General features: G+C 29.8%; 1 protein-coding gene and 1 long non-coding RNA gene across 2 annotated transcripts; both read left to right on the top strand.

Annotated features, from left to right (window-relative positions):
• The first annotated feature begins 5,538 nt into the window (after positions 1-5,538).
• LOC145194538 (large ribosomal subunit protein uL3m-like) lies at positions 5,539-12,468 on the top strand. Its single transcript, XM_090069331.1, has 7 exons — positions 5,539-6,027; positions 6,127-6,243; positions 6,885-6,984; positions 7,733-7,793; positions 7,934-8,045; positions 8,121-8,198; positions 12,180-12,468. The coding sequence occupies exons 1-7, from the start codon at positions 5,638-5,640 to the stop codon at positions 12,402-12,404; spliced, it is 1,083 nt and encodes a 360-aa protein (XP_089925457.1). The 5' UTR covers positions 5,539-5,637; the 3' UTR covers positions 12,405-12,468.
• Positions 12,469-23,439: 10,971 nt separating this feature from the next.
• On the top strand, positions 23,440-25,526 carry LOC145194551 (uncharacterized). The gene is made up of 3 exons (XR_013848032.2): positions 23,440-23,574; positions 23,710-24,568; positions 24,804-25,526. It is a non-coding gene; the product is annotated as an uncharacterized LOC145194551 (long non-coding RNA).
• Positions 25,527-26,788: the final 1,262 nt, after the last annotated feature.

Below are 26,788 nucleotides of genomic sequence, written 5' to 3'. Positions count from 1 at the left end.
ACGGTATAGATATACTTAGCAACGGCTACTTTACAGCCTTAATGATTAGTGCTGCTATTAAAAATTTTGATATTATGCTTTTTTTAAAGGAACTGTACAAGAGAACTTGAAAAAAACACATATAGCATTTAGTGTTTTTTTCAAGTTTTTAAGCATAAAAACCCAGCTGCTGAGATTGCTCGTTCGGCCAACAAGTGTGGAGTCCGAACGAGCAATCTCAGCAGCTGGGTTTTTATGCTTAAAAAACCGAACGACGAACGACGTTTAAAAGACGAAATGATTGACGGTTTCAGTTTTTTAAAGTGGTGCTTATTTTTAACTATTATTTTTATTTATATTGTGTTATCTTTTTAATAAATTGTTTTACAATTTAAATTACTTAGGTTCATTAGTAAACGAACTATTTTAGTTAACTAAAAAAATGAAAAATGATTAATTTATTGATAATATAACTATGTTATCAATAAATTAATCATTTTTTCAATGTTTGATGAATATTTTACTCTTCACTTGCTACACCGCCAATTATTGTTTCTGTCTTTTATCAAATGCCGGGATTTCCCGGGGATAAATTTCTCAACCCCGAAATCCCGGGATTGAGAATGTCCGGGATTTTGGCATCCCTAAATTTAACATTCGAAATAAAAATTGTTACGAAAACTTTAAACTAGTTTTTCATGAATTAAGTTTTACGAAAAAATAAATAATCGGAATATAAATCATAGCTTGGAAAACTTTAAATTAGTTTTCATGAATTTCAATTTCTAAAATTTGTTTAACTGAAGCCTGGAGCCAAGGCGGTGAACAAAATTTACTATTTTAAATTAGAAAATTATTTTATCCGCCAACCACGTATTAATCGGGCTGGAGGTGGTACTTTAGTCCACAAGTTCATTTACATTTTTAAGCGTAACGACATTAGCTTTGATGAAATTAACCGTGAGTCCCAACGCATTGAAATATTAAATAAAACTACCACCAAAACGTCGTCGTTTTCACCATAAATGGAAAGTTATCAGCTGGTAATATATAAAAAAAAAATAAATCTAAACTCTACGTAATTTCATAATAAAAAAATAATAAAAGCATGTTTTTATAGCCGGTGACCGAAGTATAAATCTCATGACTTCGACTCCGACTCCGACTCTTTCATAAGTAACCAATTTGTAACAGCAAGTTTACTGTAGTAAATTATTAACATTAGCTATTTCATCACCATGATACAAATAATCAAACCACTTAATGCTTTAAACAAAATATATTAAAAAAACAGTTTCTGAACAATCAACTTTTCTGAACTCTTTTTATGCAATAAACTCTTATGCAGTCACTGATAAAATTATGAATTTGTCAAAGTCATGTTTGAAAAATTGTCAGTTGGACAGAAAGAACTTGTTCTTCTTTAAGTTCATATTCTTGAAGAATCTTTTCCACTAAGACCTGGAGAAATTCTCTAGGGTGACTAGCTTTGGTGTCTTTTATTGGCCAATGTCTTGGTAACTACCTCGTTTTTTTCAAAAACAAATTGGATATTGATTGCAAAATAGTTCACTCTGTTAAGAATCACAAAGCGTCCCTTGAGATATTCTTTAAGTTCTTCTTTTTGTTTAACAGCTTCTTCAATCATTAATTTTTTAATACTCTCACTCTCTCTCTCTCTCTCTCTCTCTCTCTCTCTCTCTCTCTCTCTCTCTCTCTCTCTCTCTCCAGAGAAACAAAGTTAGTTGAATACTTACAGTCTTTCTGTTTTGTGAAGCAGCTCTTTAGTGTTTGGTGGTGGCACGCCTAGCTTTCTACTAAGAATATGAAGCACACTGTCAGATAGTTTAAGTCAGGGGTTGGGGCATCATGAAGTTATCTAGTTGAAGGGAGGTAGAGGAGAACACAGGGGAGGTGATTTATGATTCTCAGTGATAGGCAGCAAAATGCCTTGCTGCTTATCATTGTTTTAAAGGCCTTAAAATAACATATCAAACTCCTTGCCCTCCAGTTGTTGCAAACTACAATTCCCATTATCCCTGGATATCCTACAACTATCAGGGCATCCTTGGACTTGAAACTTTGTAATAACTGAAGGGTTAGAGTTTTACACTTGTGATTTAGACTGAAACTTGTGATTTAGACTGACAGAACATACAATATTTAGACTGACAAAACATACAATATTTTAATGAGTAACATGAAAATTATGAAACTTTGAAAGATTTATTTTCAGCTGGAGTCAGAGTCTGTACGATTTTTCCGACTCTGACTCCACCCATAATGAGCTCCGACTCCGACTCCACGACTTCGATTCCAACTCCTCAATCCTAGTTTCAACCATTCGAGACATTGCACAGAATTGCTATTCGATAAAATATATATATAACTACTAAATAGGCTATAACTGATTAATACTAGTTAAATTTAGTTAAAAAATAATTCCAAATCAAAAATAAAGAACTTTTTTTTTTCTCTATCTTTGATCCAGACGACAACACCTGATAGAAAATGGACAACATAATTAATCGCGAGGTTAGAATTAGTTGTTCTTTCTCCAATTTTAAAAGTTGGGAGAAAATGAGTTATTAATTTTAGTTAGTAATAATAACTTTTAAAATACGCATTATTTTATAATTTTTTTTTTCTAAATAACTTGCTTAAACATAAATTATTTAAAGCATAAGTTATTATTTCTTTAAAAATAAAAGCTAAAAATTTAAACAATTTTTACTTTCAGAAAAAATCAAAAATTTTCTTCCAACGTTTAAACTTGGAGATAGAACAAAATAATTCTAACCTCGCGTAATGTTAGAATTCGGAATATGTAACAAAAAGCGTACTGAAGATGCAGTTTTTTGCAATACGGCTGGCCTTGACACCAAACTACTGGCTGGTGCAACCCAGTAGTTGGGTGTCAAAAAAAATCTACAGTGTTAGGTTCTAAGGGGCTGTTTATATGAAAAGCGGGCTGGCTCGTTTGCATGGCAAGCCCGTTTACCGAAATCTCGACGTCGCACAGTGAGTCAGAACGGTGAAAAACCGGCGAAAATGATATAAGCATCAAATATAAACATTGTATACATCAATTCTAGTATTTTTGGGTCAAAAAATTTCAATTTATTTCATAGAAATAAATTTTACGCGTACCCAAGTGGCGTGTTATGCGCGCGTACGCGTCTTAGTGCCATTAACGCGCGCAAATAACAATTTAAATATACGTGGTATTTAATAATATTTGTGATCAATTTCTTGATCCCAAATATTATGTAATACCACGTATAAACTCTATAACACGTATTTTTAAAATAAACTTTACGTGTTGTTTGATATTGGAGATGCAGGGGGGTTTACAATAATGTATACTAGAGGGCTTCTCATTCAACTATACTGTTTCCTTCATGATGGTTAATTTAAGTGGAATAATAGCTGTTTGAAATAGAATTTGCTCATTAATTTGGAACTCGCCATTATTTTTATCAGTATATTCTTGTTTATACACACTTTACTGGATGCATCATCAAAACCCTGATTTTAAGTGAAGTACACCTTCAAAATTTTTTAGAGACTTTCTCATTGAGCCTTGACATTCAGTAAAATTTTAGTTTCCTTGTCGGAGTATTAAACATACTCTGTATAGGAGTTGAAACAGATACTTTTATCAGAACTACACCTTCAGGATAACATTTCAGTCTTTCATTCTTAATTTTATGAAGTAAAGGATAAGTACTTGCGTACTGCATTATGGATAAGTTTCTGATAATTTAATACTTGTTCATTGGGAAGATCACACAGAAGTCAAAGCTCAAGTACCTTCATTTTTATTGGAAAACTGACCTCCAAGCTTTTAACTTTGCCAGAATTTATTGAATTTTTCATGACAAAAACAAAATCCTTCTAGGTAAGATCTCCAGAGGCTTTTGTTATTGAAGCTAATGCCAATGTTTAAACAGGATGTTTAGCCAACTTGGTAACCCTAAACAAGATAATTTTTAATAGTTAAGTGAGTAAACTACTTTTTAAATTGGTATGAACTTAATTGATTTATTATACCTTAGATGTTTTGTTTCCCTCACTTAAATCTTCCCAGTCCTTGTTTTTTCTACCTGGATCTGCAGCAACGTCTTTTCCGTTAACTGTTATTTCTTTTTCCAATCAGATTTGCTCATGTTCTAGAAGCTTTGAGAAGGTTCTTGAATGCTTTGGCAATTTTTATTTGAACTTACAATTGAATATTAATAGAGTTTTCTTGAGTTTTATTATTTCAGGTTCATCATTCCTTCCATGGTCACACCCTCCAATCTATGAAACTCAAGAAGAGCCGCAAATACATTATCATGATTAACTCTTGAATGATGGGAACTAAATGTATTTTCATGATGAATGTAAACAATGAACTATTATTCGTTATTTTGTATGAAAGTTTTATCTTTAAACGTTTAATTCAGGCAGTAGGCCGTCAAATCATACAATTTTTGGTTTTTGAGGTTTGAAATTTACCATGATTTGTTTGAGCATGAGTTTTTGAAGGTTGGTTTTTGAGTTATTACAAATTACTTCTTTAGTGCTAATGTAGTGTGAAAAATGTATGAAAAATAATTAATATGAAATTTTAAATTTAAATTTTTTTAAAAGGTTGTATATTGAAGTTCGGGCAACTGATTTTATTTTCTTCTTTCAAATATACCTTTCAATGGAAAAATGTTAAAATTACCATGGAATCTTGAGGAATGTCTTCAGTTTTCAGCCGAACTCATGATTAAACAAATAAAAAAAACAATATGGGGTACTTTTTTTAAGATCTTAGGAATGACAATCTAAAATCAAAATGCAGCATCAAAAATATTGTTTGTAGTTACGAAATATCTTAAATATATGCCTTCAAATCAAATTTTGAGCTGTTTTTATCCTTAGCAACCTTAAAAGAGTGACACTTAAGGAAAGTTTCGCAATAAAAAAATTGATAAGATATTATGTCTCAGGAAAAGGTGCAAAAATAAGCGAATCCTTAAAAATTAACTAAAAAGCAATAAATTCCAGTTTTCTGGGAGTATTAGTTACATTTTAACTCAATTTATTTGTTCCTAGTTTTTTTTTTGGTTTTTTGTCAGTGTTTTTGGATTTTGACTCACTGTGCGTCGTCCTTATTTCAACTTAATTTTATTTTGCGTTTATATGAATGAGAGCTAGCCCGGCAAGTGAGATCTCACTGTTTTTTGCCGAGATCTCGGCAAACGGACTTGTCTTTGTCAATATAAACAGCCCCTAAGTTTAAATGATCGATTTACATACAATTACAAGCTTTTTAAAAATTGGCCTCAAAAACTGATTTGAGATCGATATAATAACGTTCCATTCACTAAAACAGAATCCGGTCGAATTTTCTTAGTTTTTAAAATATGCATTAAATAAATGTATAAAGTTAACAAAATTAAAGTAGTAAGAACAATAGTATTTATATTTAATAACAACTAAATATAAATACTATAGTCTAAATGTTATAACTATGGAATAGAATAAAGAATTATAAAAGTAATTAAAATTTAGGTCCGTGATTTTTATTCATAAGTAGTAAGTGTATAGTTGGTTTTGAGATATGATATGTGTTTAATTGGTATTGCAATATAAATCGTGTAGTTTCAGCTTTTAGATTACAGTATGAATAATTACAAGACCATTCTTTTTCGAAGAACAAGATTATATATTCTGCATCCAAATGGCAACTGTTTTCATATATCAAAAAGACAATATGCATCAAAGGAAAGTAACCACAGAAATTTATTTGAGCTATATAAACACAATCCGAACTGGTTAGGAGTTTATAAAAGACATCCGGTTCTCAAGGATAAGATTGATCAAAGTGCTATTCAAAAAAAACTTTTGCTTGAAAAACAAAAAGAAATGAAACTACATCTACCATCACACATTGACCCAGTAAATGAAAAATGGGTGCCAAAATCAAAACGAGTTGGTGCAATTGGTATAAAATTGGGTGTGTCTGCATTATGGACCAAAAATGGACTCTGTCACATGGTGACACTTGTTCAGGTAAAAATTATCATCCAGCTAGTATACTGTTTTATAGAGTAGTTTATTGGTGCTTCAAGTTAGAAGAGCAAAAAAACTAATATTTTCAGTTTTTCTTAGATTAAAGAATGTCATGTAATTGATACGCAAATCTCTTGTGAAGACAATGGCAATGATAGTATTACACAATTACTAGTTGGTTGCCGTGATATTACTGATGATAAAGTTCTTGCTAAAGTATTTTCTTAAATGCTTTTACCTTTTTGTAAGTTTTGTGCAAACTACTGATTGATCATTTCATAGCAATAACTTGATCTAAATGAGTTGGCTGAAAAATCAAATTTTAATGTTTAAGCTTTGTATAAGGCAAGGTTAAATTTGTTCTTGATTTTAATACATTCTTCATAAATCAACTACATTCTTCATAAATAGTAAGACATCCTTAAAAAATTAAATACATCCTATCTTATAGAAGTGTTTAAGATTATTTGATATCTTTTTAAAAGTTTTGTTGAATAGTAGAACATATTTCTGTACTTTTTGTTCTTACTATTTCTCAATTATATCCTTTATTATTAGTAGTATTACTTTTTACCAAATTACTTTTTGCCAAAGTAATTATTTGTTATTGTTACTATTTCCCATGTAATGATTTTTAAATTACTTTTATAGTATTTAAGTCTTTCTTCTAGAAGTTAATAGAAATTTATAAACTTAATTTTAATGTTACTAGTAAAAAGAATTATTTTTCCTCATTTTAAATTGTTTTAGCAATCATTCCTTTACTTACAAAGGATAGTAAGGTCAGTAAGGGTCAGATAAGTAAGTGGTATTTAACTTTAGCTGTTTATTTGTTCAATATTTTTTTGGGGTTTTAGTTACCTCATGACTACATTCTGTGGTATGATAAGCGTGGTTTATTTCCAAAGCAGTACTGGACTGGTTTTCCTGTTACCAAAAATGCGTTGCTTTTCCCAGGTTTTGTTTTAAAATTAGGATGTGAATTTTTCGTTTGTTGTTTCCATTGTATTTTTGTTAATACTTTACTAACTAAAGTATATTAACCCTTTAACAGTCCCGTATTTTTTAAAATTACGGTCGCTGTAAGTCCTGCGTTTTTTTTTGAAGTGGTTTCTAATTGTCCCGTGTTTTTTCAAAATCTTCATTTTTTTTAACTATTAAATTAAAAAATCTTTTTACTATTTTCAACACTCATAAACAATACAAAATGTTACTATTTATGTTTTGTGACGATTAGACTAATAATTGCTGATGAATAAGAAGAAAATATGAGGAGATAAAATAAACCGTAATAATATGGCATGGACATTTGAGAACCACTTTCAGTTTGCGTAATATTACGGCATGGACTGTTAAAGGGTTAATATATCAAAGTTTTTGGCTATAATTAGATCAGCTAATATTTATAATATTACATTGTAATATTTATAAGCTTTTAATTTTATTAAAGATAAATAAAGAAGTTTTAATACATAAAATTTTTTTAGTTTGATATATTTATCATGTCAAAGTAAAGAATTATCCTCTTTTGAAATTATGAGCAGAAAACTGTTCTCAATAGTTTATATTTAAAATAACTACTGGTGGCAATCTTTAATATTTCTATTAAGTTTTTAAAAGTAATGATGTCAATTCATAAAATCTAAATTTAGTTTAATCTTAAAAGAGTCTATTTTCATTTTTGCCTATTATGATATGTTTTTAGGTACCGAGATAACTTCTTTACATTTCCAACCAAATCAATATGTAACTGTTCAAGGAACTAGGTTAGAATTTAATTATCAAATAATTATGTATTCAAGTATTTCATGCATTATGGGACTAATGTATTATTTATATTTTTCTTTCCTATTTCCCATTTTTATTAAATCTAGCTCTTCTCAATTTATTGAGTTTTTCTTTGCAGTATTGACCAAGGTTTTCAAGGTGTCATGGGAAGGTGGGGTATGAAAGGGCAGCCTGCATCACATGGTCAAACTTTAACACACAGGAAAATGGGAGCAACTGGTGGTGGTCAGGTATCTATACAAAATTAATGATGATAATACAGCTAAAGCAAACAGGTAGTTTAAGGTTTCTACATTTATTTACAGGATCCTGGGAGAATTTTCCCTGGTAAACACATGGCTGGTCATGTTGGAGGACATTTTGCTACTATTGGAGCACAAAGGGTAAGTTTTTTTTTAATATTTGAGAAATATCTTACTTTATGGGTTTAAAAGATACCTCTAGGTGCATCAATTTTCTTTCCTTCAAGAAGTATGTAAAAATATTTGCTTATATTCTGTCAGTAAGAACCTCTTTTTTTTGTCAAAGTTTGTTACAATTTAATCTGGTTAAGCTCATAGTGAAGCCTTTTAAGTTTTAAAAAATCAAAATATTTCATCTTAAGTTATTTTTATTTAATTGTGTGGTTTTGAATAAGTAGATGGCCACACATTAGTAAAGCAACATTCTTTGTTTTGCTAATATAGTGTGACCATCTAAACATATTCTTCTGAAGTTATTTGACTGAGGCTAATTCATTTTTATTAATATTCAGTTTATTAATATTTCACAAGGCTCAATTTATTTTCTCTCTAAATTTTCAGGCTAATCATTATCTTTAAGATTCAATCCTTCATCTGTTTTTTGTCATCATCCTCATCTGTCTTATATAAGTTTAAAAGTTAATCCGTTTAAAATTTATGCACATTTAATAATCAGATAATTAGAGTAGTGCCCTCATTTGTGGTAATTAACTTTTAAGACGTTTTAGTGTTGACAGATCATATTAAAGAAAAAGATAGAAAGATAGAAGCCAAAACCCTCTGGTCAACCACTGACCCATAATAGTGTTTTCAAATTTAATAATTTTGAGAAGTTATATTTTGATAGTTAATAAAAATATATTACAATTATAAAGATATTCAAGAAATGTTAGTGAAAAATAACCAAAATCATATATTATATAAATGTATAAATCAGTGGTTCTTTTCCTTTTTGAAGCCGGGGAGCACTTTTGGTCATGAAAAAAATTTGGGGAGCACTGAAATCAAGGAGTAAAAAAAAAAACAAACAAATACATATACGTACGACTTTTATTGAAAATAAAAGATTATAACATAACAGTTGATAACATGACAAACAAATTGTTAATAAACATAAATTTAATAAGTAAAAAAATAACATTAAGCAAAATTTAATTCAGAAAAATAAAAAGATTTAATGTGAAACCTGAGCTTGACGGTTTTTAAAAATTTCAGTGATATTAGGCCTATATTTAGAAATAACTACCCTCAATTCTTCATCCAAATTAGTGTTGCTCGTTTTTTAGTTTTCATGTTGGTGACTATCAAGAAACCGAGTTCACCAAATATGATGTTGAAAATTGCAACAAGATTTAAAGTGCCTTCATTGATATAGCTGGGTATTCTTCTTGCACTAAAATCCAAAATTCCTCAAGAACCATTTCGGAAAATTTCATTTTAAGTGTGCGATCCGATGATAGGTTGATTAATTCTGATTAATTCTTCTTCTTCTTCTTGGTATGACAACTTACTATTTGATGCATTAACCTTGGCAAACGGATTACGTATCCAGTCATATGTTTCTACGTTTATTTATGAAAAGTAAAATTCAATCTTTTCTACTAATAAAGTTAAATGCTCCGTTACTGCTTCGTCGGAAGTTTTATCATTAAGAGAAGGCAAAATATCTACTCTCTTCTTCTCCAACACACGATTTTTCCAAAAAAATAACTTTTTTCCGAAAGGCTGTCAATTTGTCGGTCGATGTTAAAAAATTTTCTTTTCTTCCTTGAAGGCTTGAATTAACACAATTTAAATAATCAAAAATATCAGCTAAATATGCCAATTTAGCACACCAAATGTCATTTTGAAGATATTCCACAAAATCATCCATATTTTCCTTTTGGAATAAGGTCATCAATTCATCCTTCAGTTCTGAGAAACGACGTAACACTTTTCCTCTGGATACCCATCTCACTTCAGAATGCAAAAGCAAAGATTCGTACTTGGCTTCCATAGAGATGCAAAGATTTTTAAAGACGCGTATTTTCAAAGGTCTCGAAGTTTACCATATTTACAACTTTGTCTTGCACAGGTTTTAATGCTACTGGTAATGTTTTGGACACCAGAGATTCTCTATACAAAAAACAGTGAGTAGATATAATATTGGCATTTCTTTTCTTGGCGCGAGTCACAAACCCTTTTAATGAGCCTACCATTGATGGAGCACCGTCCGTACAAATTCCAACACAACTCCCATGATATTTTGAATTGTTCAAAATCGGAAGAAATAGAATCAAAGACATCTTGTCCTGTCGAACGTTTGGTAAGCTCAAGACAGCATAGAAATTTATTCACTATTTCGTTTTCATGAAGGAAACGAACAAACCCTAGTATATGAGCTTTTCCACTCATGTCAGTGGGCTCGTCAATTTGCAGACCAAAATACCGTTTGGAAAGCTTATCGGCAACTGTTTTCTCGATATCATCCGACATATTTTTAATTCTATTTTTTATTTTTTCCTTTGTTGCTTCATCGCTAAACATAATTTTAACCATTTCACAACATGTGGTTTTAACTGAACAGCAATCATTTCAGCAACCTTATATGACGCCAACTGTGCCTTATCAGAAATTTTCACAGTTTTTTCAAAATATTTTACTTGTTTAGCTTGCGTATCTAACAATCGTTTGAAATAATCTTTAGTTTTTGTAACAAGGTTGGCGTGATTTGTAGAAAAGTGACGTTTCAATTTGTTAATTAATGATAATTTTTCTCCACATACAATACAATGTGGAATGTGATATTCTTCCTCACAAATGTACGTAAATCCAAAACTTAAATATTCTTCAGAATACTTTCGATTAATTTTTTTCTTTTAATCCTATCGTTTGTATCAGACACAATACGTGCAGCAAGAGCATTACTACCGCTTCCACTTGTACTCGGTCCATTTTTAGTATTTTGTTCTTCCGAATCATTCACTTTTCGTTTGATAAGAAATTTGGGAATTAACACAGGACTTATTTTAATTTTTTAACAAATTCCGGACAAAATATTTGATTAAATTTAAATTTGGTCGGACATATGATATAATTTTTTTTACGGTAACTTAAATAAAATGTTATTATTGTCAACAATCTCTAGAAGTTTTATTTCGTTCTTTCTTAAGTTTAATTAGTTTTTTCTTTTACTCAATATGTATTAATTAAATGAATGTAAAATGTACTATTATTTTCTCTTAGTTAGAATAAAATACAAACTAACCTTATTATCATTTGGTTTCCTGTAAACTGCACTTTCTATTTTTATTTTCAAAATTTTGCATTCAATGCAGGTAGGTAATAAAACCCTATTATTGTTGCTTCTCACCTATACTGTAATCATTACAGTGTAATGTAATAAGTGAGTGAACATTAACTTTTGAGTTTCATAATTTCGCGGAGCACTTGCAACTACCTCGCGGAGCACCGGTTAAGAACCACTGGTATAAATCATATTTTAAATAGTTTGGTTGTAAATCTACTTTTAATCAAGAAATCAATTGGTCTAGCGATCATCTTATTTAAAATTTACCATTAAAATGCTTAAAAGAATTTTTTTAAAAAACTTTATTTCTGGCTTTATATTTTTGTAACTAAAGTTATAATTTTTTATAATATAATTATCAGCAGTCAAGATTCTAATATATAATTTTTTAAATGTCTTATTCATTATGAGTAAACTCAATTATAAAAAAAGTCAACTGCTAGTATAAACTCTTTGAGTTTATGCATACAATTATATTTGTAAGACAATAAGTCGAGTATAATGAATATTAATATCAGCAAGAGGGGGAAAGAATTAACACGCGGTAAAAGAATTAAAATTAGCAAGAGGGGAAAGAGTGTTAAAATCGGAAAGATTATTTAAAATAAAAGAGAAACCTCGGAAAAATCTGTGTAGAGATGATACTATTGTAAGCTTTTTAACTGATATAAACACAAAAACGATAGGAAAAATGAATTGGACTTAAGTTTGAACATTTTTTTAGTTATCAAAATAAATGAAGGAATACCCTTCATATTTTTAAAACCCAGAAGAAATAAAGAAGAAAATAGCCTTGTAAGATAATTTGACTCATATATTTTATTTGGATTTAGATTTTGCGAATTAATACCAAGTTTAATGTGCTATATATTCGTGGAGGAATCCCTGGAGAAGTTGGTGGTTTCTTAAAAATCAAAGATTCGCCTTGGAATGACTTTCCAAAAGATCCTGCTTTTCCGACTCACTTTCCTGACGGTCTCCCATTAGACGAAGATTTATATGCGGAAGATGTTTTTTCAAATGCGGATCCCTCTCTTGAATTTCCTCCTAATGTTTGAGAGAAAAGAAAAATTCGACATTTGTTATTTTGATGGCTTTCGGCTTTGAAAACAGATTTTGATCTTTTTGTCTCTTTTTTTTTAAAGGGGAGGGGGAATATTAGCTGAATGAAAATAATATAGGTTCAAATAAAAGCATCGAGCTTTCAAAGCTTAAATTTAAAATCATTATTGGTTTTCCAGATTTGATTCATGCCTTCTGGCCTGACTTATCCTCTTTTCTAAGACAATTGGTCTGTTGAATTTGAAACTCATTTTCCAAACAAAAATTACCTAAAAAATTACCTTGTGGGCATCTATTCTAGCGTAAATACATGTGAACACGTTTTTCCTGTATTTTCATACTATGAACTTTAATGAGTATACTGAATTTATTACATACATTAACTCCAAAATTTAAACAAAAAGCTACAAATGCAAATATGTATATATATATATTAGGGTAGGTCGATTTTACCCCGGCCCATTGCGTAATTTTGCAGTAGTTGGAGGTATTTGAAATGAGATACCTCAAAAAATTTCAGCAATTTTCGATGAAAAATGGTTTGCGGATTTAATTTTAAAGATAATTGCGATTGTACGAAAAACGCTATAAAAAGCGCGAATTATAAATTATAAAAAAGGTGATTAGAAAACTTTTTACCATATTCTCACAATTAAAAATAAAATTTTCATTTGTGAGAATATGTTAAAAAGTTTTCTAGTCACCTTTTTTATAATTTATGATTCAAAATTTATAAAAAGTTGTTTATCTAATTTAGTAACTCTTTGAATTTATTCAAAAATATCATCATATGAATGGTAATAATATCCTTTTGACATGTATGCTTGGCGCATCTTTCTGCTAAGCAATTTTGTCAAGATGCAGCTGTGTCGATTCTAAAACCCTTAAACGTAATGAGATGCTTCCGATACTAGTTTAAGTTCGCTCTAACCTCAGGGAGTGAGATGGAAAGTCTGGAATATCTGGTTTAACAGAATTGTCTATGAAGTATTGAATTTCTTAAATTGTAAAAGGTTGCGTAATAGGAGGTTCCATAACGTCTAGAGCAGTGAGGTCTATCAACTCATATCAGTGATAGGCATAAAAATTTATTACAGGAATTTTTTACAATTTTGAAAACTGGTCAAGTTCATTCTTTAAATATAAAATTGTGATCAATACTGCGTTATGATTGTGTTTAAAGGAATAATAAGATAATTTTTTTTAGTTACAAAGTCAATTGAATAATTTAAAAAGATACATTTGTCTAAGAGTCAGTGTTGATTATAAACCCTGATTTTGGTTCTTGTTGTCTTTAACCATGGTATAGAGAATGTTTTCAGGCGGAATGCGTTTTTTTTTAATGTTCTGCTTCACAATATGTATCACATCATTAAATGGACGAATGTTAAGTCGAAAGATAGCAGAAAAAAAAGAAGACGAAGAGAGTCGTGCAGCTTAAATGATGTCCTTATATGAACCATGCTGGAGCATTGATATACTTTTTGATGAAAAGAAAAAAGAGAGTGTGAAAAGAAAAGAAAATAAAAAAAAACAAAAGTTTTCACAAAAAAAAAAAGCCTTTTTTTTTTAATTTTCAAAAATTATTTCAATGCTGCGATATATCAATAGAAAAACTAAAAAACTATTATTAAATTTTAAGCAGATGGAATAATGCTATCAGAAAAAAAGAACAGAAAAATGTTTGATCACCTTTTAATGTATTGCAGTTGAAATGCTTTTTTTATTTCATCTTAATCAAGCCATCTTGAACTCAAACTTGAACAGTAAAGTAGACTAGTTTTTTTTTAAACACTGGTTTGGTTGATTGTCTCTTGTATATAAACAGAGAATGCGAATAGCTAGAGTTAACCACCTTGCATGGTTAAGTGAACCAATTTTTTAAGCACCCCATTTATCAGCAACTTCACCAGACCCTACTCCTTTTCAATACTCAAATAAAAGTCTTTGATCACTACTAAGGTCTTTAAGTACTTCTTTTGGAATATACTCATCAACTATAGGATTTTTGACAGGTTTAAACAAAACTGGATGTGAATCCTAAATATTTTCAGCACATTATTTGCCAAGAAGGCCACTAAAGCTTCCTGGTCCAGTTGTTATATTATCTAGTTTTTTAAAAAGAGCTTTAAAAAAAAGTTCGTTTTAATGTAGCGCGCACCCAATGAGGTGCAGTTTTCGTTTTAACAACTCTTCAAGTTTTACCACTAAACCACTTATTCGGCCAGTATTGGTAGCAGTATTATCAAGAAGAACTGCTTGAATACTTTCAACACTCTTAAATTCTTGTAAAACACTAAACGTCTCTTTTGCAAGTACTAAACCAGTTGCGCCAATAATAGGAATTGTTCTATGAGTCAAATAGGTTCCAGTAGATTTTCCATCTTCATATATATGTGTGGTGATGTTCAGGTTCGACAGATTTTTTGAGTAATTCTCTTTTAGGTGAGTTTATTCTGCAAGAAGTTCGAGTGGTCTGATCTAGCTTGCTATCAACACCAAGGCAAATTAACTGATTTTTTTTTTTTTAGATCTTTACTGATTTTAACTTTTTAACTTAACTGATTTTTTTTTTTTTAGATCTTTACCTTCGCTAACTATCTTTACTTGTGCTTTAGCCCTATCTAATTTGTAATTGTCAATCAAGATGTGATTGATATTAGCATCTTTTCTCAAAATACTTTTAATGCCATGTAGTAAAGCAAATGCAAGAGCTGCACCTAAGTTTGACGAATACTCATTTCTGACTAATTTCATAGCAAACCTGGGAAGTTTAATCAAGTTGTAGTCTCCAGGAAACTTCTTTATTGGTTGCCATTCAGCTTCTTCTGGAAAAGAAAATGCACCATACAAAATTTGCGTGTACTTAAAATAAATCAATAAAGTTACAATAAGTTTACCTCAGTTTCAGTTGAACAGCTAGCTTCTTCAGATGACATACCCTTAATGAGCGACATATTAAATAATAAAAAAATACAAATAATGAGCGACAACAACTACCCTTTGAGATAGTTGTTGTCGCTCATTACCAATCCTCTTGTTTCTTTTTAAAGCTACTTTATCAACTGAAGAAAGTTGATAATCTCCTTTTGACCAGTTTTCTGCCTCTGATCTCGAAGATAAACTCTTCCTTTAAGAGGTACATTCGTTTTTTGAGAGCAAATACGTAAAGTATGTTCTTCTGAGCAATTTGCTTTATTGCATGATACTTTTCTATCACTGCAAGGTAGCATATCCAATGAGCAAGAACAAGCCAAAATATCGAAAAGCTTATCCAAATTTGCATCAAGATTTCGTTTGGTACTTGCTCTACCATGCTTGCGATTAATGTTTTTCACTAGAATGCGAAGATCCTTTGTCTTTCTAGTAATAGATTTGTCAGTTATTAGAGGTAGATTAGGATTCACTGCAGCCCAAATTTATTTTAAATTATTTTTAATTTACTCAGTAACTTCTATGATTTATACAGTTAGCTTTACATGAATTAGATAGAAGTATTAAATAACCTGTCTGTAAGTAATTGGCTCTGTCATTAATAATTCACATGGACCACCACCATACTTCCTTCCACTTGTTTTTCGTGTAATAGGTGTAACTATAATTTTCGGCATTTTTTTATTGTTGATAATATTTGTAATTCTTGTTGAAGTTTTTGTTTACTATTTTATATTTATCGGTTTATTCATTTAACAATCACCAGATGTGCTAAATTTGATTGGCTGCTGTAACTTAAGAAACATTTTTATTGGTTTCATTATATATTTAAAACGATGTATTTTGAAACGAGATACTTGTTTGGAATTTAAAATTTCGAAGATTGAAATTCCAAATATTTTAGAAACTTACAAATTTAGGGCATAATTGAAAACTTTAAATACAAATTCGCAAGCCATTTTTAATACATTATTCCTGAAATTTGGTGGAGTTGTTGTTATACCCTAGTTACAGTAACTGCATCATTACTCAATTTATTTATTCGAAAAAAATAGCTAACATTATCTGATGGGATCGAAAAAATCATTTTAGGGAAGGCATTATATAGACTAAGTGAGAACACACTCAGAGTTGTTTTTGAAATTTTTAAATTTCGTCCCAGCCATATTATTTGATTTAAAGTTTTATGGGAAAATTAACACAAAACTTCAAATTATCTATTGATTATTCAAATTATTTATAAATTATTCAAACTAATAATTATTATTTCCAAATTATTCTACACCCTCAAATCATGGTTTAAAATGATTTTTCCAGATGTTGTCATGTAGAAATCAATATTTTTAATGAGTTCTTTCATTTTTTATAATATTGGGGAATAACATTTTTAAATGTCAAATAATTCAATTTAATCACCAATTTAATATTTTGAAACGACACCCAAACATACGCACACATGCGCGCATGCTTGCACGCAGTATAAAATTTCTTACATGCAAAAAGTTTCAAATATTTCTATTTAAATAGTTAGGCGATAAAAATCCTGTCTTTTCATCCCCCTTCCTCTGAAGTATACAAACAGATTAACCTGAAAATTATGAAGTTATGATATTTCAAAATAAAACCTTTCATTTCTTCGACTTCTCCACAATTGTTGTCAAACCATTGAAAAAAGCCTCTAATACATGTGACTGGTTCATTTTCTAACTTGGAAAGCTAAAACTTAACGAAAAATATCCTGTGAGACCAAAAGAACAGATTAAAAACCTTGAAAAAGGAGAATCTTCAGGCTCTGGACCTTTTTCAAGTACTCACTTTTGGCCACAGCAAAAAAAAAGCAAAATATCAGTTATAGCTCGAGGTTTCAGATATTCCTACAATATTAGAACACGACCCCAAAACTTGCAAGCTTTATTCCAGTCAGATCCAGTTAAAGCTGAGAAAATTACATCTGCTACAATTAGATCAAAAGACGCATCTCCAGGAGGAATTGTCCACTTGAGTCAACCAAGAGGAGGACATACTAGATTAACACCAAGTAATAATGCACCTCTGCACAGTTCTAAACCTTTTATTTTTAAAAAAATGTCATAATAATCCACAAGTAATCGCATTAAGCAAGCGTTTTCTAATTTATTTTACTTAATTTTGTATAGGCCCGGCGTCTGCACACAAATCATCCAGTTCAACACTTACAATGCTAGTCTTGTTAAACACACAGTTGTACACTGGACTATCCAACACAGGAATGAGACAACTTGCATCAACAAAGAATAAAGCAACAGAAACTCGACTTACTGAACCTTTTTTAAGCAAAAAATTCCGATTATTTCCATCGCTGAAAATGTCTCTAAAACATACAAGAATAACAAAGTGTTAATGAATATCATTCAAGCAAGTGATTTTGCATTACACATTTTATAAGATCTCAAAAATGGCCAATATCATCCGTAAATTTCAATCCCATTCAAGCAAACATCCTTGTTGCTGGTGCGATGTTGGTTCTAAAAATCTCTCAGAGTTCGGAACTTCCAGAATTTTTGGCTCGATGAAGGAAAAGTTTGAAGCTTTTGTTGCCGTTGGATTAGATACAAAGTCTACAAAAAAATTTTAAAAATGGGACATCCATCCTTCACTAATCAATTTTGGATGATTCAGCACTCTGTTTGGATGTGATTTCACAAATGGAACTTGCAAAACCTTTACAGTCTCCAAAGAATGGGAGTTTTAATAAAACCGATTGTTGAAAGGCTTGTGCCTATCGGTTTTATTAAAACTCTTAGACATCTCAAAAAATGGCTTTGGAACAGCACTGCAAGAAGGAGATAATTCATCACTTTAAAATCTTGTTCTAGTTCTTAGCAATCTCAGTCACAAAAAAGGTCCATGTTTTTTACCGCGTTGTAGAGTTTGTGGAAGAACATACCTCACTCGTGATCTTCAGTGAACATACTACCGAAGCATTGCATTCAAAGTTCAAGTTTCATTAGGAGCGGTAAAAGCGCACCCCTGATCATCCAGATTTTTGAAAAACAACTTGTCAACAGTTTGGTGGTCTTGATTGTTACAACAGCAAGCATTTGTAACAATCAAGACCACCAAACTCCATTTTTTCAGAAATATATGCTTTAGAAATAATAAGCCTTAATCGGAAAGTAAAACAGTGTAAGAAATTAAAACATTTGTTTTAACAAAAGAATACTTTATGAAATTTATTAAGAAACTTTTCAGTTTTAGTCTCTAATATGCCAAATATAAGAATCGTTCATTTTTGTTTATAGATAATGTTTAAAAAAAGGGAATTTAAAAAAAATATACTTTATGGACTTTTACACTTTGTAATTATCTTACCATAAAACTTTAAATCAAAATATTCGGCTCGGAAGAAATTAAATGATTTCAAAAATACGTCTAAGACGGCCTATTTAATGCCCTTAAAAATCTTAACGAGCGAGTGAAATATATTTAACGGGAGGAAGGAGGAAGGGCACACGAAGGCAGTTACAAATACTAAATATGCATATGAGGGGCAAAATTCTCGAAAAAAAATTGAATAGAAATTGCAAATGAAATTTATAGAATCACTATAGTCTCTTTTTTGCAACAGCAAGCGACAAGTATTACAAACTGCTCTTAGAACTCTTGCATCGTTGAAATTCAAATTATACTCTGTAAGCTTATAAACTCGTCCATTCAAATCTCTGCCACTTCCCGATCATTTTTTTCTATGCATAAAAAAACACACTAAAGTCATTAATAACTATTTTTTTGTTTTCTTTTGATTTCAAAATGATATTAAAAACGTTCTCCTTTCTTTGCTGATGGAAGGGAAGATTTTTACCGGAGTAAACATCCCCTTTTAAATGTTAAACTTATTAAAAACTCAAATATCTCTATAAGTAAATAACAACTCAATGCATTTATTATTAAAGAAAAAAAAAAACATTTCTTATGATATTCAATTGGCGATCACTTTTTTTCTTTTTTGAAACCTTTTGTAGTACTGTTGCGATAGTTGCGATACAAAAACTTTAACTTTCGAAAAGTTTTAACGTGCTAAAAGAGCTTTCTTAAGGGCTTCTATTGGTATAAGAGTTAGTTTTTTGTAACGTGTGATCTATTTTAATGAGGAAAATATTTTACAGTTTTAACGTCATAGGGACATGATAGTAACAATATAACAAAAAGACTTGTAAACACCGGAAATATTTATTAAAATGGCTGACAAAAACTGGTATATTTTAGATTTGCTGATTAACATTTTTGGAAATCGTACAGATTAAAATTATTTGAATAACTGCTGGAGTTGTTCAAAACCTTGTTTGGAGAAAGTATGTTTTTGAGTGTTGTTCGAATTAATATGCTTAAACAGAAGAGAAACTATAAAATTTAAAGAGAGAATTGATGAAAAATCGCAAATCGATTGGTGAAAGCAAGAAAGATCAAACACTATTTTTGTAAAGTCTAAACAGATTAAAGTAAATTATTTAGAAATAAGGGTCCATTAAGTGGAGATGTTGACATTTTTTTCTAACATAGGTTTATTTTATTCGGTAATACTTGCTATATAAGTTTTAAGATATTCATATATATATATATATATATATATATATATATATATATATATATATATATATATATATATATATATATATATATATATATATATATATATATATATATATATAATAGATAGAATATATATACATACATACATATATGTATATATGTATGTATGTATGTATGTATGTATGTATGTATGTATGTATGTATGTATGTATGTATGTATGTATGTATGTATGTATGTATGTATGTATGTATGTATGTATGTATGTATGTATGTATGTATGTAAAAGTTTTCATCCACCTGTCCTGTTCATTTTATGTATGTATGTATGTATGTATGTATGTATGTATGTATGTATGTATGTATGTATGTATGTATGTATGTATGTATGTATGTATGTATGTATGTATGTATGTATGTATGTATGTATGTATGTATTTATGTATGTATGTATATGTATGTATGCACACTGTGTCAAAAAAGTTTTCATCCACCTGTCCTGTTCATTTTTCAGATGCGATAACTTTTTTTGAACAAAGAAATAAGCAAAATTTCAACTAAATGATGTCAGTTAACCATTCAAGAAATATTGTAAAAAAAGATTTTACAAAATAAAGAATAGAAAATTAAATATCGCATTTTAAACTAAATAATGCCTGTTTTTTGTGCCAAAAATATTTTTATCCACCCTGCACTCCAACCTCAATTTGTTATTGTAATCAGTATTAAAGTAATGTTTTTTAAATATAAATTAGATTTAGTAAGATTTTTGTATTATTTTTTCTTTATATGAATTTTTTAAATTTTTAATTTTTATTAGAATCATTATTAAAAATGAGAGTTGCAGAGGAAATTCGATCACTTATTGTTAGACTATGGAAGCAGGGAAAATCACAGTGAAATTTAGGAGAAATAGTAAAGAAACCACGTTCAACTGTGCAGTCCATTATCAATAAATACCAAACCACCAAAAAAATTGCTGATAAGTGACGTACAGGACGTCCAAATAAGATTCAAGTATTGTATCGATGAGCTATTCTGAGGAGAGTCATCCAGAATCCTAAAATTAGTGCTCCAAAACTTGCTGGAATGCTGCACAATGATTACAATTTAAAAGTGGATCCTGAAACTATAAGAATAACCTTAAGAAGAGCTGGATACAATGGTAGAGTACCATTGAAAAAGCCCTACATTAGCAAAGTAAACAAAGCCAAGCGACTACACTTTGCAAAGCTTTATATTAATGAACCACAAACATTCTGGGAATCTGTCCTTTTCACCGATAAATCAAAATTTAATGTGTTTTCATCAGATGGAGGAGTTAAAGTTTGGAGAAAACCAAATGAAACATTTAAAAAACAAAACTTGTGTCCAAGGGTAAAGCATGGTGGAGGAAGTGTTTCTGTGTGGGGGTGTATGTGTGCTTCAGGTGTAGAAAACTTGATTTTCATTGATGGAAATATGAATCAAAATGTGTATTTAAACATTCTAATAAATAATCTGGAAGAAAGGCCCACAAATTGGGACTTACTAAGTCATTTATTTTTCAGCAAGATAACGATCCAAAACATACAGGCAAACGTGTCAAGGAATGGGTTATATTTAAAATAGCTAAGCAACTTCATACACCCCCACAATCTCCACATTTAAATCCTATCGAACATCTGTGGGATGAATTGGGAAGAAGAATTTGGAACCATGATGTGAGGAATCGGCAACAACTCCAATCAGTAATTATGAAAGAGTGGGGCTCAATCGCTCCAGAAATTACCCAAAAATTAGTTCATACTATGAAAAGCAGACTGCATGAGGTAATAAAAGCTTGTGGTGGAAACACAAGATATTAAAACACTAGCAAATTGAGTTTGCATAACAATTTTATTTCATTTTTGTTAAGTGGATGAAAACTTTTTTGGTGCAAAAAACAGGCATTATTTAGTTTAAAATGTGATATTTAATTTTCTATTCTTTATTTTGTAAAATCTTTTTTTACAATATTTCTTGAACGGTTAACTGATATCATTTAGTTGAAATTTTGCTTATATCTTTGTTCAACAAAAAGTTATCGCGTCTGAAAAATGAACAGGACAAGTGGATGAAAATTTTTTTGACACAATGTATGTATGTATGTATGTATGTATGTATGTATGTATGTATGTATGTATGTATGTATGTATGTATGTATGTATGTATGTATGTATGTATGTATTTTTTTACATGCATGTTTTGTAATTTGTTTTAGTTAGGAAAAAGAGTTTTTTACTTCTGCAGAAAAGTCAAATTGTTAAAAATGTGATTGGCCTATCAAATTTTAAAATGACTTGGAAATGTATTCAGCAAACAAAGTCGTTCAGTACTTCAGAAATAGCAAGAGACATTAAAGTAAGAGCGAAGTTTTCTCTAAAGGTTTATAAAAATAAGAAATTGTTATTGATATGCTTGATTTCTCCCTTTTCTGAACATTTATGGATATCAAACAAATAACAGAGAAAGACAAACCTGCTTTCTAAAAATTCTAAAAAATAGAAAAGTTTAGTTGTTTTGATGCTTCAGATCTCCTTCATGAAATAAAAGACTCTTACTGGAACTTGCAAGTATCCCTGCCTCTTATATGAAGGAAAATATTCGTATTGTAATTTGATGAACATCCAGTTTAACACATCCTACCACCTGAGTTACATATTAATTGGTATTGTTTCTATGATTGTAAAAGTTGTATTTTTCAATGGCCTTGCTTTGAGCATTGACGTAGTTTGTTATATTCTGAGAATACCATGGAATAGGCGTGGGTTATAACTACTAATTAAAGAGTTTTGATTAAACTAGATAAAATAGGAATTAACTTTCTAAATCCGGCCACTATTGAACCAATGAAGGTATTTTTAAAATCAGTGGCTAGTAGTCTCCAGTGGTTAAAATTGAAGGAAAATACGAAATTTAGTCTAGGTAAAACAGCCTTAGATTTTAAACAGATAAGAATCAGCAGGAAAGTTCAAACAGTATGTCATCTTTTTCCTTTTCTCCAAAATTTACTGAACAGAGAAAATGCTAGAAATACAAATGGTGGTTGGAAGCAGAAGGCTGTGCTTAAAGAACTTAAGAAAAATGTTATTAAGTTCAAAGTGAACAATTTGAAATAGTTGTCATGAATTTTTAGTTATGTATAACAATTATATTCATTATAAATCCTGATGCTTGTTTGTAGTAAACACTATATATAAACACTGTATATATATATATATATATATATATATATATATATATATATATATATATATATATATATATATATGAGAGAGAGAGAGGCTTGGAACAAAATTTAGGTTTTAAAAATGGTTATTTAAAAATGTTAGGAATTAATTAAAGTAATTAAAGTTTGCTTTGGCAGTAACAGGCTGCATGTTTGTAAACACAGGCTGCATGTGATAAGTTATTAGATATAATAACTTTTCATAACATTTTTTCATCTTCTGAAAATTATCTATATGTAAGTTACTAAATATAATTTTAATGTAATTAATAGTCTATATTTATTTTTTAAATAATTTTCATACAGTATTTAAATGAGTTAATTTTTTAAATAAAAAATTTTGGACTGAAAAATCATAGTTTTCCAGCAAGCATGAAGTCTTTCATTGTTGCGATGTTGATGAGTTTACGGTCAGGTGAATTGAATGAAGTTTTATTTTTAGCTGTTTTATATAACGTTTTTTCTTATAAACTTCTATATTTTTTCTGTTTTTTATTTTTATATTTTTATGAAATTTATTTTGCGTAAGATCGAGTTTCTTTTCACCTAGTGTTTGGCTTAAATTGTTACGTTGAGAATTGCATAAACAATCCATTATGTTATTCACCAACTTCATCTTCAAGACAGAGTGAGTGTTTAGAGGATCGAGTATGTTTTTCAAATGCAGTTTATACACGTCCAAATTCTTCCAGCTCTTTTTCTACCATTCCTGGTATTATTGAACGGAAATGCTATATAAAAGATGGGTTATGCAGTGTAAAAGATGAAAATGGCCAACCGTGTATTACATTAGAAACCGAAATACGCTGTTATCAATGTTGTTCGGATGATTTATGCAATACAATGCTTCCGACCTTCAATAGATCTTGTGACATGCAGCTCTCCATTTTTCTTCTTCTTTTTTGCTTAAACTTCGTAATCTTTTTGAAACTATGAATATAACGCCCATAAACCTGTATGCATAAGAGCGTTGTCTGTGTATGCGCGTGAAAGGGATAATCGTTAAACGAATGAAGCATGTTGCGTAATTTGCGATATCGTGTCGTTTTTTTTATTTGCTCTTAATGGATTTTAGTTTTCTTTTTTGCTTTATTTTTTCATATAAAATATTTTTTTAGTCAGATTTTCTAAAATCTTTTTATTTTTATGTTTTTAAATGATTATGAAGCACATGATAGTGAATGTAAAAAAAATCACTTAGAGAAACTTGAGTTTAAAAGTGTTTGGTTTGATTTTTTTTAAGAGATAGTTATAGAATTAATTTTAGTTATAGAAGTTTGTGTTCGGACTCTTAAAAGTTTTAATAATAAATACTAATGCTTTAAATAGAATAATGTTCATGTTTCAGTTATAAGAAACAAGAAGTGCGATTGGAATGATGATCTCTCTACGTGAAATAGTTATGCTATGTAAGTTCGCGTATTTTAATTTATGCATTTTTTATGCTTGAAAAATTCATAAAAGTTGTTTTGAAAGAACATTCAAAAGTACAATCAAATAATGTAACTGTTTCCCCCTGGTAAAGCAGAAGTGACCTATATTTAAAACTTGTACCTAATATCAGTATTAGTCTACTTTTCTCTTTCTGAAATAGCACTCTTCTGTTTCTTCCGCAAACGGATTATACTTTTAATTTTTTTGCAGGTGTCTGTTTTCAAGGCGCATCAACATTGGTTTGTTATTTTTGCCAACCTCATGGCGATGATAATTTATGTACAAATGTAACTGAAATCAGTTGTGAATCAGGGGAAGTTTGTCGCGCACATGCTTTCTATTCAAGACAGAGTAACACACAAAGTTTTAACTTATCTTCTGCTCTTGTCAATCGTAATTGTATCCCAAGTTCCTCTTGCAAGGTCAGCGGGGCCAGCGACTGTGTTGATAACTTAACTGGTTTAGAACGTAACTGTGATCTGTGTTGTGCCCAAGATAAATGCAATATCAAAGTTCCTGATTGGCAGAAAGGCCACGGTGAACTTATCTCGGTATCATTTTTATTGATATCATTTGTTTTAGTTGTTAATTATCATCTGTCTTAAAAGCAACTGGTAATTTTTAAAAACGGAGCAATTACTTTTTAAAAAGAAACTTTTGATTGTTCAAAGTTTAGCAAATTATCATTAATAATTTTATATTATTCCGGTCAAAAATTTTATATTGATTTTATATAAGGTGGAAATAAATAGCAATAAGTTTTTTTTTTAAAACTTTTAAAATGATTAATTAACAAATATTTTTAAATGTATATATGGATTCTGAAGTCTTAAATTTCGATGAATTGTTTCTAACTTTATGAAACCATTTTTAATAGTGGTTAACAATATATAATTATAACAAAAGGTGATAAAAATACACAATGGTTTGGAACTTCCGTTATTTGATTAGTCTGTTATTTGATTAGTCAGAATTTATTCCGTTATTTGATTAGTCAGAATTTAAAGTGGTTGGCATTTTTTTTGAGTGGCATGTCAACCTCTGGCAGCTTTAGTTTGCATCATGTCATAATCCTCATACTCTTTAGCAAGCAGAGCAAACGGATTTTTGAAAAAAGAAAAAAAAAGAAAAGCCTCTTGAATTTAAAGAATACTTCAAATGAAAAGCCTCTTGAATTTAAAGAATACTTCAAGTTAATGTTTGCAAAGCAAAACTCATTGTTAGAGGAATTAAGGCTTTAAATTTTTCTAATATTTTATCTTGGTTAGGCATCAAACCAAACGATAGGATTTCATGGTTTAGCACCAAAACTTCGTACATGTAACAAATTTATTATTCAAGACCTCCAGACTTATTCCTCGGTGGTATAGTTAGGCATGTTACCCGGGGCATAAGGAACAACTTGTTCACCGTAATTTTTTGAAACTCTTCAATATCTCTTCGCCTTTTGAAGTTAGTGCTTGATTGATTTTTGTTGAATGAGTACACACCTAGTTTGAACAACAACCAAGCAATCTAACTGCATGCCGAGTTAAGGCTAAATAACTTGGTCTGCTACTTTTTTTCTTTACGGGAAAAAAATCTCATGCTCTCTTTGCATTGTATGTTTGTTTTATATATTAAAAGTAAAAAAAAAAGGAGTTTAATTGAGCGTGTGTACGAGTTCTGCGAATAACATTGAAATCCATCAGAAAAATCAATCATAAATCATTTTATAGACGAATGAAATCAAAAAAATTACAATACATTGACGTCATCGAATGCGGGGAAGTGATTTACCATCATCATTAAGGAGAAGGTTGAAAAACAAAAAATGTGAAGAAAAAACACCGTTTAGTTCTATATAATCTTTACATATCTAAAAATAACATTAAATTTTACACAACTACTGGTGCCAAATTTTAATTTAACATAAAACTGTATATTTTTATGATTATAGACTATAAACATTTTATACCTAACGACTGATGCAAAACGTAATTGATGTGAAAAAGTTTAACACTTGCTTCTTTTTGTCGAAGCAAAGCCAATCAAATACTTATAGAGCTTAAAGTATACTTTTAATAAGTTTTATTCTACTTTTATTTTAAAAAAACTCGTTTACTTTCATCAAAGACTCTTAAAATTTTTAATATAAATAATCATTTCATTTAAACAAAAATTTATTTTCTTCATTGAGCTTTACCAATACCATT

The sequence above is a fragment of the Hydra viridissima genome, unplaced genomic scaffold (assembly GCF_058129835.1).
Source record: "Hydra viridissima isolate aposymbiotic clone 2 unplaced genomic scaffold, HvirCarnegie_v1 scaffold_12, whole genome shotgun sequence".
In the NCBI taxonomy this organism is placed as follows: domain Eukaryota; kingdom Metazoa; phylum Cnidaria; class Hydrozoa; order Anthoathecata; family Hydridae; genus Hydra; species Hydra viridissima.
The sequence above is the reverse complement of the archived record's forward strand: the minus strand, read 5'-3'. Positions and strand labels throughout refer to the sequence as shown.

What these genes read in the sequence shown, in the direction of transcription:
- LOC145194538 (XM_090069331.1), top strand. Translation starts at nt 5,638, where the DNA reads ATGAATAATTACAAGACCATTCTTTTTCGAAGAACAAGATTATATATT. An exon ending in ACATGGTGACACTTGTTCAG is followed by an intron (nt 6,028 to 6,126) that starts GTAAAAATTATC and finishes AGTTTTTCTTAG; the next exon opens with ATTAAAGAATGTCATGTAAT. An exon ending in CTACTATTGGAGCACAAAGG is followed by an intron (nt 8,199 to 12,179) that starts GTAAGTTTTTTT and finishes ATTTGGATTTAG; the next exon opens with ATTTTGCGAATTAATACCAA.